We start from the raw sequence: 13,589 nt of genomic DNA, 5'->3' as shown, positions 1-13,589 counted from the left end.
TATATGTGTGTGTGTGTATATGTATATATGTGTGTGTGTGTATATGTATATATGTGTGTGTGTGTATATGTATATATGTGTGTATATGTATGTATATATATGTGTATATATATGTATATATATATATGTATATATGTAAATATAATTCAAATTTGCTGATTTATTTAATGAATTTTTAACCTTCTGCTTGTAGGTTTTACCGTGGAAAACAGAAAGAAATTGCAATAAGAGGTTGCAGTTGCAGAAAAAATCGCTTTAAGAAAATAATTTCTCATAAAAACAGTAGTAGTATTTTTTTAATATGAAAATGGGATCATTGAGCTGCGTTAAGAGCTGCTGCAGTTTTGTTTTTTATATCAAATATAAATGAAACCACAATTTTCCTTTTCTCTGCCAAAAGTCATTAAAATGTAAAAGATTAGCATAAAGAATGGTTATAAATGAGCAGAGTGTGTGTAAAAATGTCTCACAAGCGATGTTCCTCAGCTCCGTGCACGTCGTTTTGAAGACGTCTGTACGCTGTGATCTTGGCTTGTCGACAGGAACATACGTGTGAAATTTTAATGACAGCACTCACAGTGGCATTTACAAAAATAGATCATTTAAGTTAGATTTGATATAATATACTATAAAAGCTTTATTTCTGTGGAATTTTAGTCTTTAGTCTCAGTTTGGCCTTTTCCTCACATGGTTTGCTGTTATTTCAGAGATATTTCAGTCTTCTTGTCGTCTTCCTGCTTCTTTTTTCTGAAAATAAACAGTAGCACAGTCTGTCAATCAGCCGTACGTTAAAACTGCAGGAAGATGCAGCAAACAGAGGAAACACTGTATGCTTACAAGCCACCAAGATGCGGGCGAAAACCGTGCAAATTTGCATTTCAGCTGCTGAGCTACTGTTTGATTTTAAAGGCATCTCTTATAATCCCGAACTATAACAGATGATTGCTAAGGCATTCTAGATGGAACAACAGATTTTAATGTCCTTGCTGACTGCAATCCAATCAAAAATGTATGATTATGAGCACGCTGGCTCCTGGAGGTCTTGGAGCTCTGAAAGAGATTATGCATCATATGATGGCGGCGGTTCTGTGAGCACTCCAAACCAACTTGAACCTCACCTCTGCTAATCCGCCCGTTTCATTTTTTAAAATCCAAACTGCTCGTGTCGACATGTTTTTTTGCCAGAAGCTGACAGCAGTGCTGAGAGTAGAACATGGGAATATGGAACGCAGTCAGACCTTTCGCTCATGCTTTTAGCTCCTCTTTTCTTCTGTTTTTGTGTTTTTCTGCTGAATCGGCTCCGTGGGTAAAAGAAAAGTCCATCATGTGCCATTTAATCAGTCATTTGTCTTCATAAAAAAGAACTAAAATTGTTTTAATTATGAATGAAACTTGAAGTAAGTCTTAATTTTTTAACAGATTTTATTTTATTTCTATTTATTTACCTCCACCAAGTAGGTTATGTTTTCGCCGGAGTTTGTTTGTTTGTTTGGTTGTCTGTTATCGACATTACTCTAAAAGTTATGGATGGATTTTGATGAAATCTTCAGGATATGCTGGGGGTCTCAGAAGGAACAAATGATAAAATTTTGGTGGAGATCCGGAAGAGATCCTGGATTCTGGATCAATGTTGGGTGTTAATCACAATATACTTGGTGGAGGTCTGCGCTCTCTGTGCTTTTCTAGTTTAACCAGTTTCCAGACATCTGTGTGAATCCACATCTCTTTACTGCAAATGAAATCCAACCAGAAATTCAACCATCCAATGTTTTCAGCCATTTTTTTCTGCCGAAATTCCAAAATGTAGAGAAAAAAATCAAGAAGACTCCTATTAAATCTGTAAAAGTTTCTGCTTTTCCAGTCGCTCGTTACCTTTCCCTACAAGCCTTGTGTTAAAAATCCATCCGTCCATCTTCTGCTGCTTATCCGGGGTCGGGTCGCGGGGGCAGCAGCCTAAGCAGGGAAGCCCAGACTTCCCTCTCCCCAGCCACATCTGCCAGCTCATCAGGAAGGATCCCAAGGCGTTCCCAGGCCAGTCGAGAGATATAATCCCTCCAGCGTGTCCTGGGTCTTTCCTAGGGTCTCCTCCTACAGGGACATGCCAACACCTCATGAGGGAGGTAACGTCACCGTAAAGCTCACTCTGAGAAGTTAGAAGCTTTTTCCTGCTCTCTTTAAATGGGCAAAAAGTAGAAATTCTTCATTTCTGGATTAAACAGCAAGTTACAATAAAAAGCAGCAATGTGAAGAACTAAGGGTGTAATATAATCTGGAGTAGAGCACGATGTCACACGATGATCTCCCGCTCTGTGTTAGCTGCTGGTGCGGACACGCGTTCAGGGAACCGCCGTGTCGCCTCTCCTCTCGCGGCCCTCCTTCACTGTAAAAAGCTCCAGTAAGCGAGCAGCGGCACAGCGAAGAGAGATGGCAGAGAACGAAGCAGAATGTTCATCTCAAGACGACCAGGGTCCAACGTTACCTGTAAGGAAACAACTGTTGGCGAAGAAGTTGTCAAACAAAGAAAGCAACAGAACCGGATCAATGTTGGTTCCCTGTCAGACCCTTAAAGGTCGAAACTCGCTCTTCTTGTCCTCTTAGTAACTACGTAAACGTTATAAGTGTTTGTTCGTAGATGTTCGCTAGCAAAACGATTTTGCTTTTTAGTCCTTTAGAGCAGCACCGTTGCACCCAAACGACGGCTAATTCTGCCTTGCATCCCTGTCTCTCCTCTGAGCTCCCTCCATCCAGTAAAAGTCAGTCTGATGTTGACTCTTGTCCAATCCAATCCAATCCAGTTTATTTATAAAGCACCGTTAAAAACAACAAAGTTGACCAAAGTGCTGTACAGAAGAAACAATAAAACATACATATTTACATCATAATGGGGCATCAGCACATTGTTAATAGTAAAACAACCCTTTAAATTAGTCAAACGCCAAAGAGAAAAAATGAGTCTTCAGACAAGACTTAGAAACAAGAAGCGATTCAGCCTGTCTAATGTACAGGGGCAGCTTATTCCACAACTTGGGACCAATAACAGAAAAAGCTCGGTCACCTCTCAGTTTACGCTTCGTCTTAGGAACCACAAGCAGAAGTTGATCTGTGGACCTCAGAGAGCGTGTAGGGGAATACCTCACCAGCAGGTCTGACAGGTAGCGAGGGGCCAGACCGTTCAGGCATTTAAAAACAAATAAAAGAATCTTAAAATCAATTCTGTAACGGACAGGGAGCCAGTGAAGGGAAGACAAAATTGGTGAAACATGGTCAGACTTTCGAGATCCAGTTAAAAGACGCGCTGCAGCGTTCTGCACCAGCTGCAGCCGTGCGAGAGAGGACTGACTGATCCCACAGTACAGGGCGTTACAATAATCAAGCCGTGTAGTTACAAAAGCATGGATCAAAATTTCAAAATCATGTCTTGAGAGTGATGACCTTATTTTTGCAAGCTGTCTCAGGTGGAAAAAACTTGCTTTCACCACAGCACTAATTTGTTTGTCCAATTTAAGTTCCTGATCCATTTTCACACCAAGATTGCAGACAGTAGGCTTAACAAACTGTGACAAGGATCCAAGGTTAACTGAGACAGCATCACCAACACTGCTAGGTCCAAGAAGAAGAACCTCTGTTTTTTTTTATCATTAAAATGCAAAAAATTTATTGACATCCAAATTTTAATTTAATCAATGCACTTTAAGAGTTCAGTGGCACTGAAGCTTTCTTGACGTTTGAGGGGAATGTAAATTTGGCTATCATCAGCATAAAGATGAAAAGACACACCAAGCCTTCGGAGAATAGACCCCAGCGGCAACAGATACAATGAAAAAAGGAGCGGACCAAGGATTGATCCTTGCGGCACGCCACAATTCAAGGGGGCCGAGGATGAAGCAAAGTCACCCAATCTCACACAAAAACTCCTATCTGCTAAGTAGGAACGGAACCACTCCAAGGCAGCCCCGTGAATGCCCACTGTGTTCTCAAGTCGGCACAGGAGGATTTCATGATCCACTGTGTCGAACGCAGCGGTCAGATCTAACAAAACCAGTGCAACAGTATGACCAGAGTCAGTATACATCAAAATGTCATTAAAGACTTTAAGTAGAGCAGACACTGTGCTGTGCAAATTTTTAAAACCAGACTGAAAAACTTCAGGGATCTCATGTGCATCCAGAAATGCCTTCAATTGACAAAATACAATTTTTTCCAGAATTTTGGACAGGAATGGAAGCTTAGAAATTGGACGAAAGTTTGAAGGATCATTGTTATCAAGGCCAGACTTTTTTATTAATGGCTGAACAACAGCGTGCTTAAAGCATTTTGGCACCACTCCTTTTACCAAGCTTCCATTCACAAGATGTACAACAAAGGGTGCTATGGTTGGAAACACCTCTTTAAAGAGGCGCGGAGGAATGGAATCATCAGGTGAGCCCGCAGGCTTCATTCCACTAACAACCTTCTCCAAAGTAGAGAGAGTCACAGGCTCCAACTGAGAGAATAAGGCAGTGCATGTGACAGAGTCAGACAGACAGACAGATTGAGGGGAAATAAGAGCCCTTGTGGTTACAACCTTATTCACAAAAAAGTTCAAAAAGTTCTCACACACTTTGTGAGGCTTCAAGGCTGTCAGATTGGGGGACATTAAGAGAAGCATTCACCAAATTAAAGAGAGCACGTGGGTTGTGCCTGTTAGCAGTAACCATATCAGAAAAATATTTTGACTTGGCTAATTTTACACATTTCTGATATCTGTGCAGACTGGCCTTTAACATTTGAAAAGAAATTTGCAACTTATCCTTTTTCCACCTGCGCTCAGCCCTCCTACACTCACGTCTCGCAGCGCGAGTGGACTCATTTAACCAAGGCTCAGATTTAGGCTTTGCCTGCCTAGCTTTTAGCGGAGCCACACTGTCCAAAATAGACACACAGAGCGAATCAAGACGAATTGCAAACTCATCAACGTCACAATCAGAGCTCAAAAAATCACTAGATAAAGTGGACTGGTTAAAGGCAGCGGAGAACTGAGCCGCAGTGGACGAGTTAACGACACGACAGAGGCGCGCAGGAGCGCACGGTTTATCTGCGTTGCACAAGAAAGGCACATTAAATAAAATCGGCATATGATCTGAAAACACAGCATCACAAACTTGTCTGACATCTTCATCTATCCCTCTCTTTTCTCGTGTCCTCTGATAACCTTGTTCGTTCCTATGAATCCGCCGTGCTGCGTGTTGAAGCAGCCAGAGTGTCGATGGCTTCAGAATGAACATAAGAAATGTTACTTTGCCATCAAAATATGTCGGAAACGGTGAGTTGAGGTCAGTAAGCTGCATTATGCTACTTTGGAACTTGTAAGAAGACATTTTGTGGAACAGATTCATGACTTTTGAGGCGTCGGTGTCGGTAAACCGCCGTCCTCCTGCGCACCCTGACAGGACCTGAGCTGCCTCTCATGCTACGTGCCTGCCATGTGCAAAAGGCCTGCTTAATTAACTCTTGGCTGCCGATGGTGACCCATTAAGTAGTTAGCTGGTATGCGTGGTGAGTAAACACATCTGCTGGAGGGCCTCTTAAAGGATGTGCGACAGATGCATCCATTCCCTTCTCCACACTCACCATTTAAATAATTCACCATCCGCTGACAATCTCTGCACCCTGGACCACCTGCATGGAACACCAGAGCCTGGGAACTTCCGTCATCCATCTGTCGGCCTTCGCTTTGTCGCCACACGGGGTGCTCCTTTAACGCCGCTCTACTCAGCCGTGCACGCATTTCCCAGCATGTTCCCTCTCTCCATGTCCCCGTTGTCGCCATGTTTTGCTGCACACGGGCGCTTCTCGGGAAACTCTGCTCGGGTTTGCGTTTTGACCTCGCACACGTGGAAGGTAGCAGCCGTCTTCTGAATGTTGGTGCTCAGCTGCGGCTTCCCGCCCCACGGGGGACCCGGAGCGCACATCTCCACATCCAGCCTTCATGTCCAGGAATCGGCGTCCTCTGTTGGTCGTTGAGCTGTGCAGGAGCACTCATGGTGGAGGCATCATCTGTGCTGACAGCTGTGGCATCAGGCTTGAAATTCTGGCATCTGCTGACACCCCCCCTTCCCCCCCCCTTCTCTGTGTATACCCATTAGAAGACCCAACACACCCTGCTGGGCCTCGATTGAGAGGTTAAGCGGCTGCGCTCCTGCAGCTGCGTGTCCTCACCTGGCTTTTCCACAGTGACGGTGCGGAAAGCAAACTTTTGGAAGGGGAGGGAGGCGACACCTGCATGACAGAGCAGATACACTCGCTAATTCTGATGTGATGCTGATAATGAAAGCGTCTGTGCTGCAGCAGCATCGTTCCGTCTGCTCCTGTGTTGATGCTGATGGTAGACCTGTCCTGTTGTCTGATTGTTTTGGCACAGACGTGCTGGATGTGCACTGATGTGATGTCAGCTGATGTTGCTGAAAGGTCTGTTAGAGTAGCTGACCAAAAAAAAACTATTTGTTTTCTGTGTTTGGGATAAAGTCTGTAGAACAGCTGCACCTGCATGAGTTTAAAGCTTTATTTTAAATGGCTTCAAAATTTAGCAACATCAAGCAGTGGTTTCATCACTTAATCGTCAATTTGTTCCTGGATGTTGGGAAAACCAAACATCACTACAGAGCTTCCCAAGAAATCTGCTGAATACTCTGCAGACTGTCTGGTTTTTTGCCAGTTTTTTGCCTCAACAACTGGGAAATCATCGCGTCAAGACGTTGCAGGGCTAATGAGGCTAATCTTATCATTAGCGTGGGTTGCGTACGCCCAGTTAGAGCTAATGCTTTGTGGAAACCAGTTGGCTACAACATGCTAACGTCCTTCTGAGTTGCTGGTAGTGTACCAAACCAAACAGCTGACCAGCAACTTATACTGGATGATCCATGATGTGAGAAGATTCCTCTCACAAAGCCCAAACATCTTTGTTGTCATGAACGCTTAGGATCTGGACCTTTAAGGCCACACATGTTGGTCCTTTTAGTGGATGCTTGGGAGATGCTTAGACACATTGATGGCTGTTTGTGTTGGTCCTGAGCAGTTTTTGTGGTCTTTTCAACTTTATTTGTATAGCATCACTTCACAACAATGTTGTCTCAGGACACTTTACACACACATCATTTCAAGCCAGTTCATACATATCCTATAATAGACACCAACTGATTGCATCGAGTCATGACTTGGATCCAATCCCCCATCCTGAGCTGCACGCGGCGACAGTGGGAAGGAAAAAACTTCCCTTTAACAGGAAGAAAACCTCCAGCAGAACCCGGCTCAGGGAGGGCAGCCATCTGCCTCGACTGGTTGGGGTGGAGACGACAGGAAAGACAGATCAACATGTACAACTGCACTTATTCAGGAAGACCTGCAGAAAAAAGGAGAAATAAGTTAGAGACGGCAATATTGGCATCTGTTGTTATGCATGGTCGTGCATGAAGGTAGCAGAAGGTCTGCAACATCCACTAGAGTGCTGGTTTCGATGTTTCCGGCAGAATATTTTGTTCAAATGTCACATTCTACTTTTCTTTTGCAGAAATTTGACTATAATAACATAAAGTTGTATAAAAAGTTGCAAGAATAAGAAGTTCTGGGCCTCAGATGTTTTCCTTACAGCGTCCGTGCTCGGTATGGACACGTGAAGTGGGGTCATGCGGGGAAGTCTGCAGATGTGTGGTCCTGTATAAGAGTTTTTAAAAAAGTCCCCATCAGAGACCTTTGGTTTAACGGTGGAAACCATCCCTTCTCAAGCTGCAGACTGATATGCAGAGAACTTTAGTCTGTGGAGATTGGACCATTGGAAACAGTTGTCAAGGAAAAGGAAACCAGGTGAATAGTTAGTGTTGCAGATGACACATTCTCTTTTCTTTTTGTTTGGAAGGGCACACAAGCTGCGTTTCCATCCCAGTTTTTCACAAAATAAAAGTGAAATTTATAAAATTACAGCAAAGTAAAATTGCAATTTGCAGGTTTTTCACACATAAGCAGTAAAATATCGTAAAATCTCGTCTCACCAGACACTACTTTGAGGAGGATGGTGATACAAAGCGACTGTGTTTCAGGGTTTTCCACTTACTGTGGAGGATTTTCTACGACTTTTCGAAGCTCTTCTCCTTCATTTCCCTTTAAAACTCCTTATTAAACTCAACATTTAGCTCTTAGGATGGAGATTAAATTCTCATATATAGGTATAACAAGATATTTTTTCTCCTCGTCCGTCTGTACATACGGCACCATCTTTACCTGACATGAACTGGTCCCGTGACCCCCTACATCATGTCTGCTGACAAGCAAATGCAAAAAAAAAAATAGTTTCATTACACTTTTGCGATATACTTCTAAAAAAACACCTTATGACAGCTTAAAAACCTTTTAGCAATATTTAAGTTTTTTTTTTTTTTAATCTAGGTGTTTTCATTACCATTTTTTATTTCTACATATACCGTCGGCCTCAGATGTATTCATATCCTCCCATTAAAGAAGGATAAAACATCTGCCTATAATAAAATAATAAATGTTCCATCAGTCATAAAGTAATATTTAGATGAACAATCCTTTAATGTTTCTGCTCCAGTCAGGTGTTTTCTGTTCTTCTCAGTCAGACTTCTGCACCTGTTGACAGGTATTTTGTCCCACTGTTCAACAGAAAAGTCTCTAATTTGTCCAGGACACATTTGTTTTTGTTGTTTTTTTTAATTCAACTTAAATAAATGAAAAAAAAAAACAACTGTCTTTTATATCACTAATTTATAATTTTTAGTTATTGTTCCTTGTTTCTCCAGTTAACTGAGTTACTGTTGTAAAATTCAGCCTTTCTTTAATGGAAGGGGACGAAGACATCTGAGGACGACTAGCTTTTGCGCAGATCGAGGGGTGACGGAAACTCAGCTACAGACTGCTGCTAAATAAACCTGTTTAGAAAAGTGTTTCATGGACGGGAATTTGTGAAACGTGAGACTTTCTCAAGGTTTACTTACCTGATGAGTTTATCCAGAAGGAATCACAAGTCAGAAAACATCCATCTTAAAGGCAACAACCATCTACAGAGTTACAGTTGGAAACTTTGACACTTTTTTTGTTTTTTCTTTTAATAACCAGGATGCATTTTATTGCACGAGGAGTTTATTGGCGTCTTTTATCTGGCGTACAGTCAGACACAAAAATCCGACTGATAAAAGTCTGTCCAGGAATGTGACTGGCGAGCGAAGAGCACAGCGATTGTCACGCTATCAAAGATTTCTTTACTTGCCGTTTTGCCAGAATCAGTTTTATCTTAAGGCGAATGTCTGGAACACGACCGCTCATCTGGTCCCCGAGCTTCGCCGGGCAACTTCCTCGCCTCCATCAGAACTTGTGCAGAGAAATGACTCCTGGATGCTAAGTGACAGGCCTTGCATATGCTGCGTCGTGAATTATTCAGCCTCCTCAATTTTCATATCTTTAAGGGAAGTTTGAAAGCATCCCCGTTGTCAGCCGCTCCAGCTGTATGGCATCACCGAAGCTTAGCGTCATGCCGCGCCGCCTTCCTGACAGCTCAGCGGGAGCCCAGGGACAAACTTTGCAGAGATCGCCTGCCGTTCAACTGGTGTCCCTGGAAACCAGTGTCTCTTTCTATCCAAGTGCTGACTGATCACCTGGCCTCGCCACGATCTGCTCTCTCATCTCCCATTTATCCAGCAGAAGCATCGACCTCCCGAACAGCTGCAGCTCCCTCCTCCGTGTCACGCACTGCTTTCACTGCAGGAAAGGCAAATGACAGCCAACTCTTCTTTAAATCATTCATCACACTCAGACAAAGTGACTTGGTTGCATGTGAAGTTTGGATGTTTAAAAGTATCGCATTTCCAGCTAAAATGACCCGGACAGGCCCCCATTAGTGGCCTTTTGTCTTCTGTGGAGATAATGTTGGGAAAGAATTCCAGGATTCTGTAAGAATCTCAGCGAGTAAAGATCAGGTACGGAAACAGCAGCTTTCTGGCATCGCTGCGTCAGGAATCATCATGCTGCCGTGATCAGTAAGGCCACATGGATTCATGCAGGAGTATTTTTACCACAGAACTCCGTAAAGTCCCACTGCATCTGGGAATGTAGCCGGAAACTGTGTCACACAAAGAGGAAGCCATTCAGCAGCTAGAGAAGTATTTGCTTCTCTTTTTTTATTTGCTGGGTGGGCGGGGGTTATGTGAAGAAAAAAAAATGTGCATGTTTTCTCTCCCTTTGCTGTAAAGACCCAAAATAAGCTGACTTACTGTCAGAAAGTAGTTAACTAAGGGCCGTTTGCCGTCTGAGGGCCACAGGAACTCTGTGCATCTATTCTGAAAGATTTCATCGTCTGAAACATTTTTAATCAAGACGAAGAAGTTCTTCTGACAGGTCGTAGGCAAAGTTACAGAAAATACCAGAAACCCAACAGAGCACCATTAACGGTGACAGTAGAGAGGCTTCTTCAGGTCCGATGTAAGACTGAAAGATACAGAAGCAGTTTCCGGAACAAAACCTCCACAAACCTTTCTCCCTCGAGGGAAAGGTTTGTGGAAGAAAGTGAAACTTTCTGGCCATCCAGGAAAAAGCAGCATTTCCACTGTGAAGCATGGTGGCGGCAGCATCATGCTGTGGGATGTTTTCCTCCCGTAGGGTCTGGTAAACTGGTCAGAATTTAGGGAAAAGTGGGCGGTTCTTGAGGAAGAACATGATTCAGTCTAAGCAGAGTCTTCACTTCCCCCAGTATGCTGCTGGGGGAAGGTGAAGTCTCTTAATGGGATGTAATGGTTGAGTCAAAGCCCAGATCTCCATCCAACGGAGCATCTGTGGCTGCGAGCCGACACAGGACCTTATTTACAATTAATTATTTATTCAGTTGTATTATTTTGACTCCTGTCAGACTTTCCACCAATCAGAGAGCTTAAACTGACGGTAACGTCCAATCAGGAGCAGCCAAAGATCAACAAGTGATGAGAAAAGCAGGAAAATAATGATCCTCTATGGCTGGAATAAAGCCAAGAAGACGTTTGGGATGCAGCTGAGGTGGAGGTGCTGCAGTGAGGATAGCAGGTAGATAGTAGCAGGAAGACGTGTGGAAACATGGAAACAGTTTGTTTCAGACGCGGGAGAACGATGCAGATGAGAAAAGGCTGCTGATCTATGTGTGTTATTTCTACAAACTGTATTTTATCAGGAGGAACGTGTGAAGTTACATTAATCATTAAAAATAAAAACCATGCAGCAGATTTAGCATGATGCTAATTTCCATCTGCGGTCCTGAACTCCGTGCAGAAGCAGATAAAACACAAAATAAAACCATTTAAACGCAACACAACTGACTTGTGATGCGACACAGTGCAGGATCTAAAGAGTCGTTCAGATCTGAGGAGGTTTACTTGTTTCTGTCGGCCTTCATGCTGCGGTATCGACTCATACCTTCACCTGGTTTCAGCCTCATACTGTTCCAGCTGAGGCTGAAACGTCACGTCTGCGTCCTGACTGGGACCAGCAGCTCAGTGTGTGTGTGTGTGATGGTGTGGAGGATGTTTTCCTCTGCTTGTTTCAGCAGCGTTAGGGTTTGTTTATATTTCCAGGAACAAACTTGGAGCTCGGCTCTGATCAGATGAAGCACTTTATTGTTTCTTCGTCTCGTTCTGGTGATGTTCTCCTCAGAAAGGTGGGAAATGGACGTGGGTTTCTGACCAGGCTCTTCCTGCCGACGGTGTGTCACTACGGTTGGCTCGCGGTGCGTGGAGGATGTCCGGCTTGTCAGCCGAGGGGGGAGCGTGTCCGTCAACTCGCTTGGGAGCTCCCCCCCTTCCCTCGGAGGGTCCGCACCTCCAGCCTGATTAACAACCTGCCTGCCATTATCCCGGATTGAGAGTGTCAGCTAAATTAGCCTCTCCCCTCACCCATCCAGCACGTGCACATCGTTAACATGCAGATTCAGACTGATGCTTCACTCTGCTCTTTATTTACAGGCTGAAAATGAGAAGAAGAAACAGGATTATAAAAGATAAATGCAGATAATAGCAGAAGATGATTAACTATGAACCTTTGTCTAAAGAAAAAATGCTGAAAAGAAGCGTCAACAAGTTGGACGTGGTGTCAAAGTGCTCCTCTGGACTGCGACTGAAACATTCAGTGTGATAAACAAGGCGAGGAGCAGTTTGGGATGTTTGGAATCCGCTGCATGGTAATGGACACGCGGCCCGGTTGCTCATCTGTTCAGAACCACAGGAGACCAGCGGCCCTAGGCGCTGCCTCGGGCCGAATCCAGAGCAAAGACAGTGCGCTTGTTATTATTCCACAGCACGGCGCCTAGCGGCGGCCTCCCCTGCACGCACAGCTGGCCCCTCACTCACAACGCTGCTCCGGCTTTCTTCACGTTGGAAGTCGGATTTCCATCGTTTCCCCGCTCCACATCCTGAGTTCTCATTAAACCCGCCGTAATTGGACCGGGCATAACAGACATATGGAAATTGCGGTGCCGTTCATCATTAGAGTTTTAATTGTGCTCGTTTTCGCTTCGCCGTTTTCCCTCTAAATAAGTCATAGGAGTTCACGGGGCTTGTTACCGCCGGTTCAGATGCCTCTCTCTCACACACACACACACACACACACACACACACACACACACACTGCTGTGATCATGACAGCATTTCCTCCCTTCCAGTTTGAGCTGATGCAATTACTGCTCCTGTTTCCTCTGGTTTTATTCTTCATCAGGTGAAACAACATCATTATGTTCATTCTCTAACTGCAGGTCTCTGCAGGAAACATTAAGACTTTATTACCACGTGTTTGTTGCTGTTCTGCACTTAAACATCCATTTTTCCTTCATATTCATGCAGGTTCTGATGATTTATGTGACGGAAATGTTCCCGTTTGGGTCATTAACTGATAGAAATGTGGCTGATTCTGCAGGACTGTGGACGTTCTCATCAGCCTGAACAACGGCAAGTCCTTCATCTCCACGGCTCAGACCATCAGCGCCTCCACATGCGTACGTCTGACTTCCACTGCTCGCTCACACACAGTCAGCCTGAACTCCTGGCTGACTCCAGCTTTCCTGTTGGGCTTAAACTTCCTGTTCTTGGTTTCTGTCTTCACCGTGTCGTTTCCTCCAAGCAGGCCTGTAGTAGTCGTAACCTTTCTGACTCGTTCTAATGATGCAAACGCTGATGTGATGAACAGTGCTAAGCTGCAGCTTGTTGTTTCCCTGCAGTCAGACGGTTTGGTGGTCGCCATCGTCTTCCTGGTCCTGCTGGTCCTCGTGGCTCTGGTCCTCATGTGGTGGTTCTGGCCTCTCTGCTGCAAAGTGGTGAGTTCTGCAGGGTGGATCAGGTCCCTGATGATGCTGCGTTCTGCTTGCAGTCGGTGGTAAGGAATGTTTACTTTCCTGCTCTGAGGCCGCGGCGGGAACGCCACAGGATGGTTATTTTTCCGTGTGGGACGCCTGTTGATGCAGCTGCAGACGTTTCTCCGCCGGACGTCCAACAGGAGCTCGCCCTGCAGAGTTCGTTAAAACCCCGCAGAGCCGCAGCGGTTCAGAACCTCAGAGTGGCGGCGGCGAGGCCACATCCTGCCGCTCGGCG

The 13,589-nt window shown here is 44.5% G+C and overlaps 1 protein-coding gene across 1 annotated transcript in view; it reads left to right on the top strand.

Moving 5' to 3' along the window:
• antxr2a (ANTXR cell adhesion molecule 2a) overlaps positions 1-13,589 on the top strand; it is a 104,957-nt gene that overhangs the window by 28,861 nt on the left and 62,507 nt on the right. The window contains exons 11-12 of the mRNA XM_079252150.1: positions 12,919-12,997; positions 13,220-13,315. Of these exons, the coding sequence (XP_079108276.1) occupies positions 12,919-12,997; positions 13,220-13,315 (175 nt within the window). The remainder of the gene's footprint in view (positions 1-12,918; positions 12,998-13,219; positions 13,316-13,589) is intronic.

The sequence above is a fragment of the Telmatherina bonti genome (genome assembly GCF_933228915.1).
Source record: "Telmatherina bonti genome assembly, chromosome: 13".
NCBI lineage: Eukaryota > Metazoa > Chordata > Actinopteri > Atheriniformes > Telmatherinidae > Telmatherina > Telmatherina bonti.
This window is presented reverse-complemented; position numbering and strand designations above follow the sequence as displayed.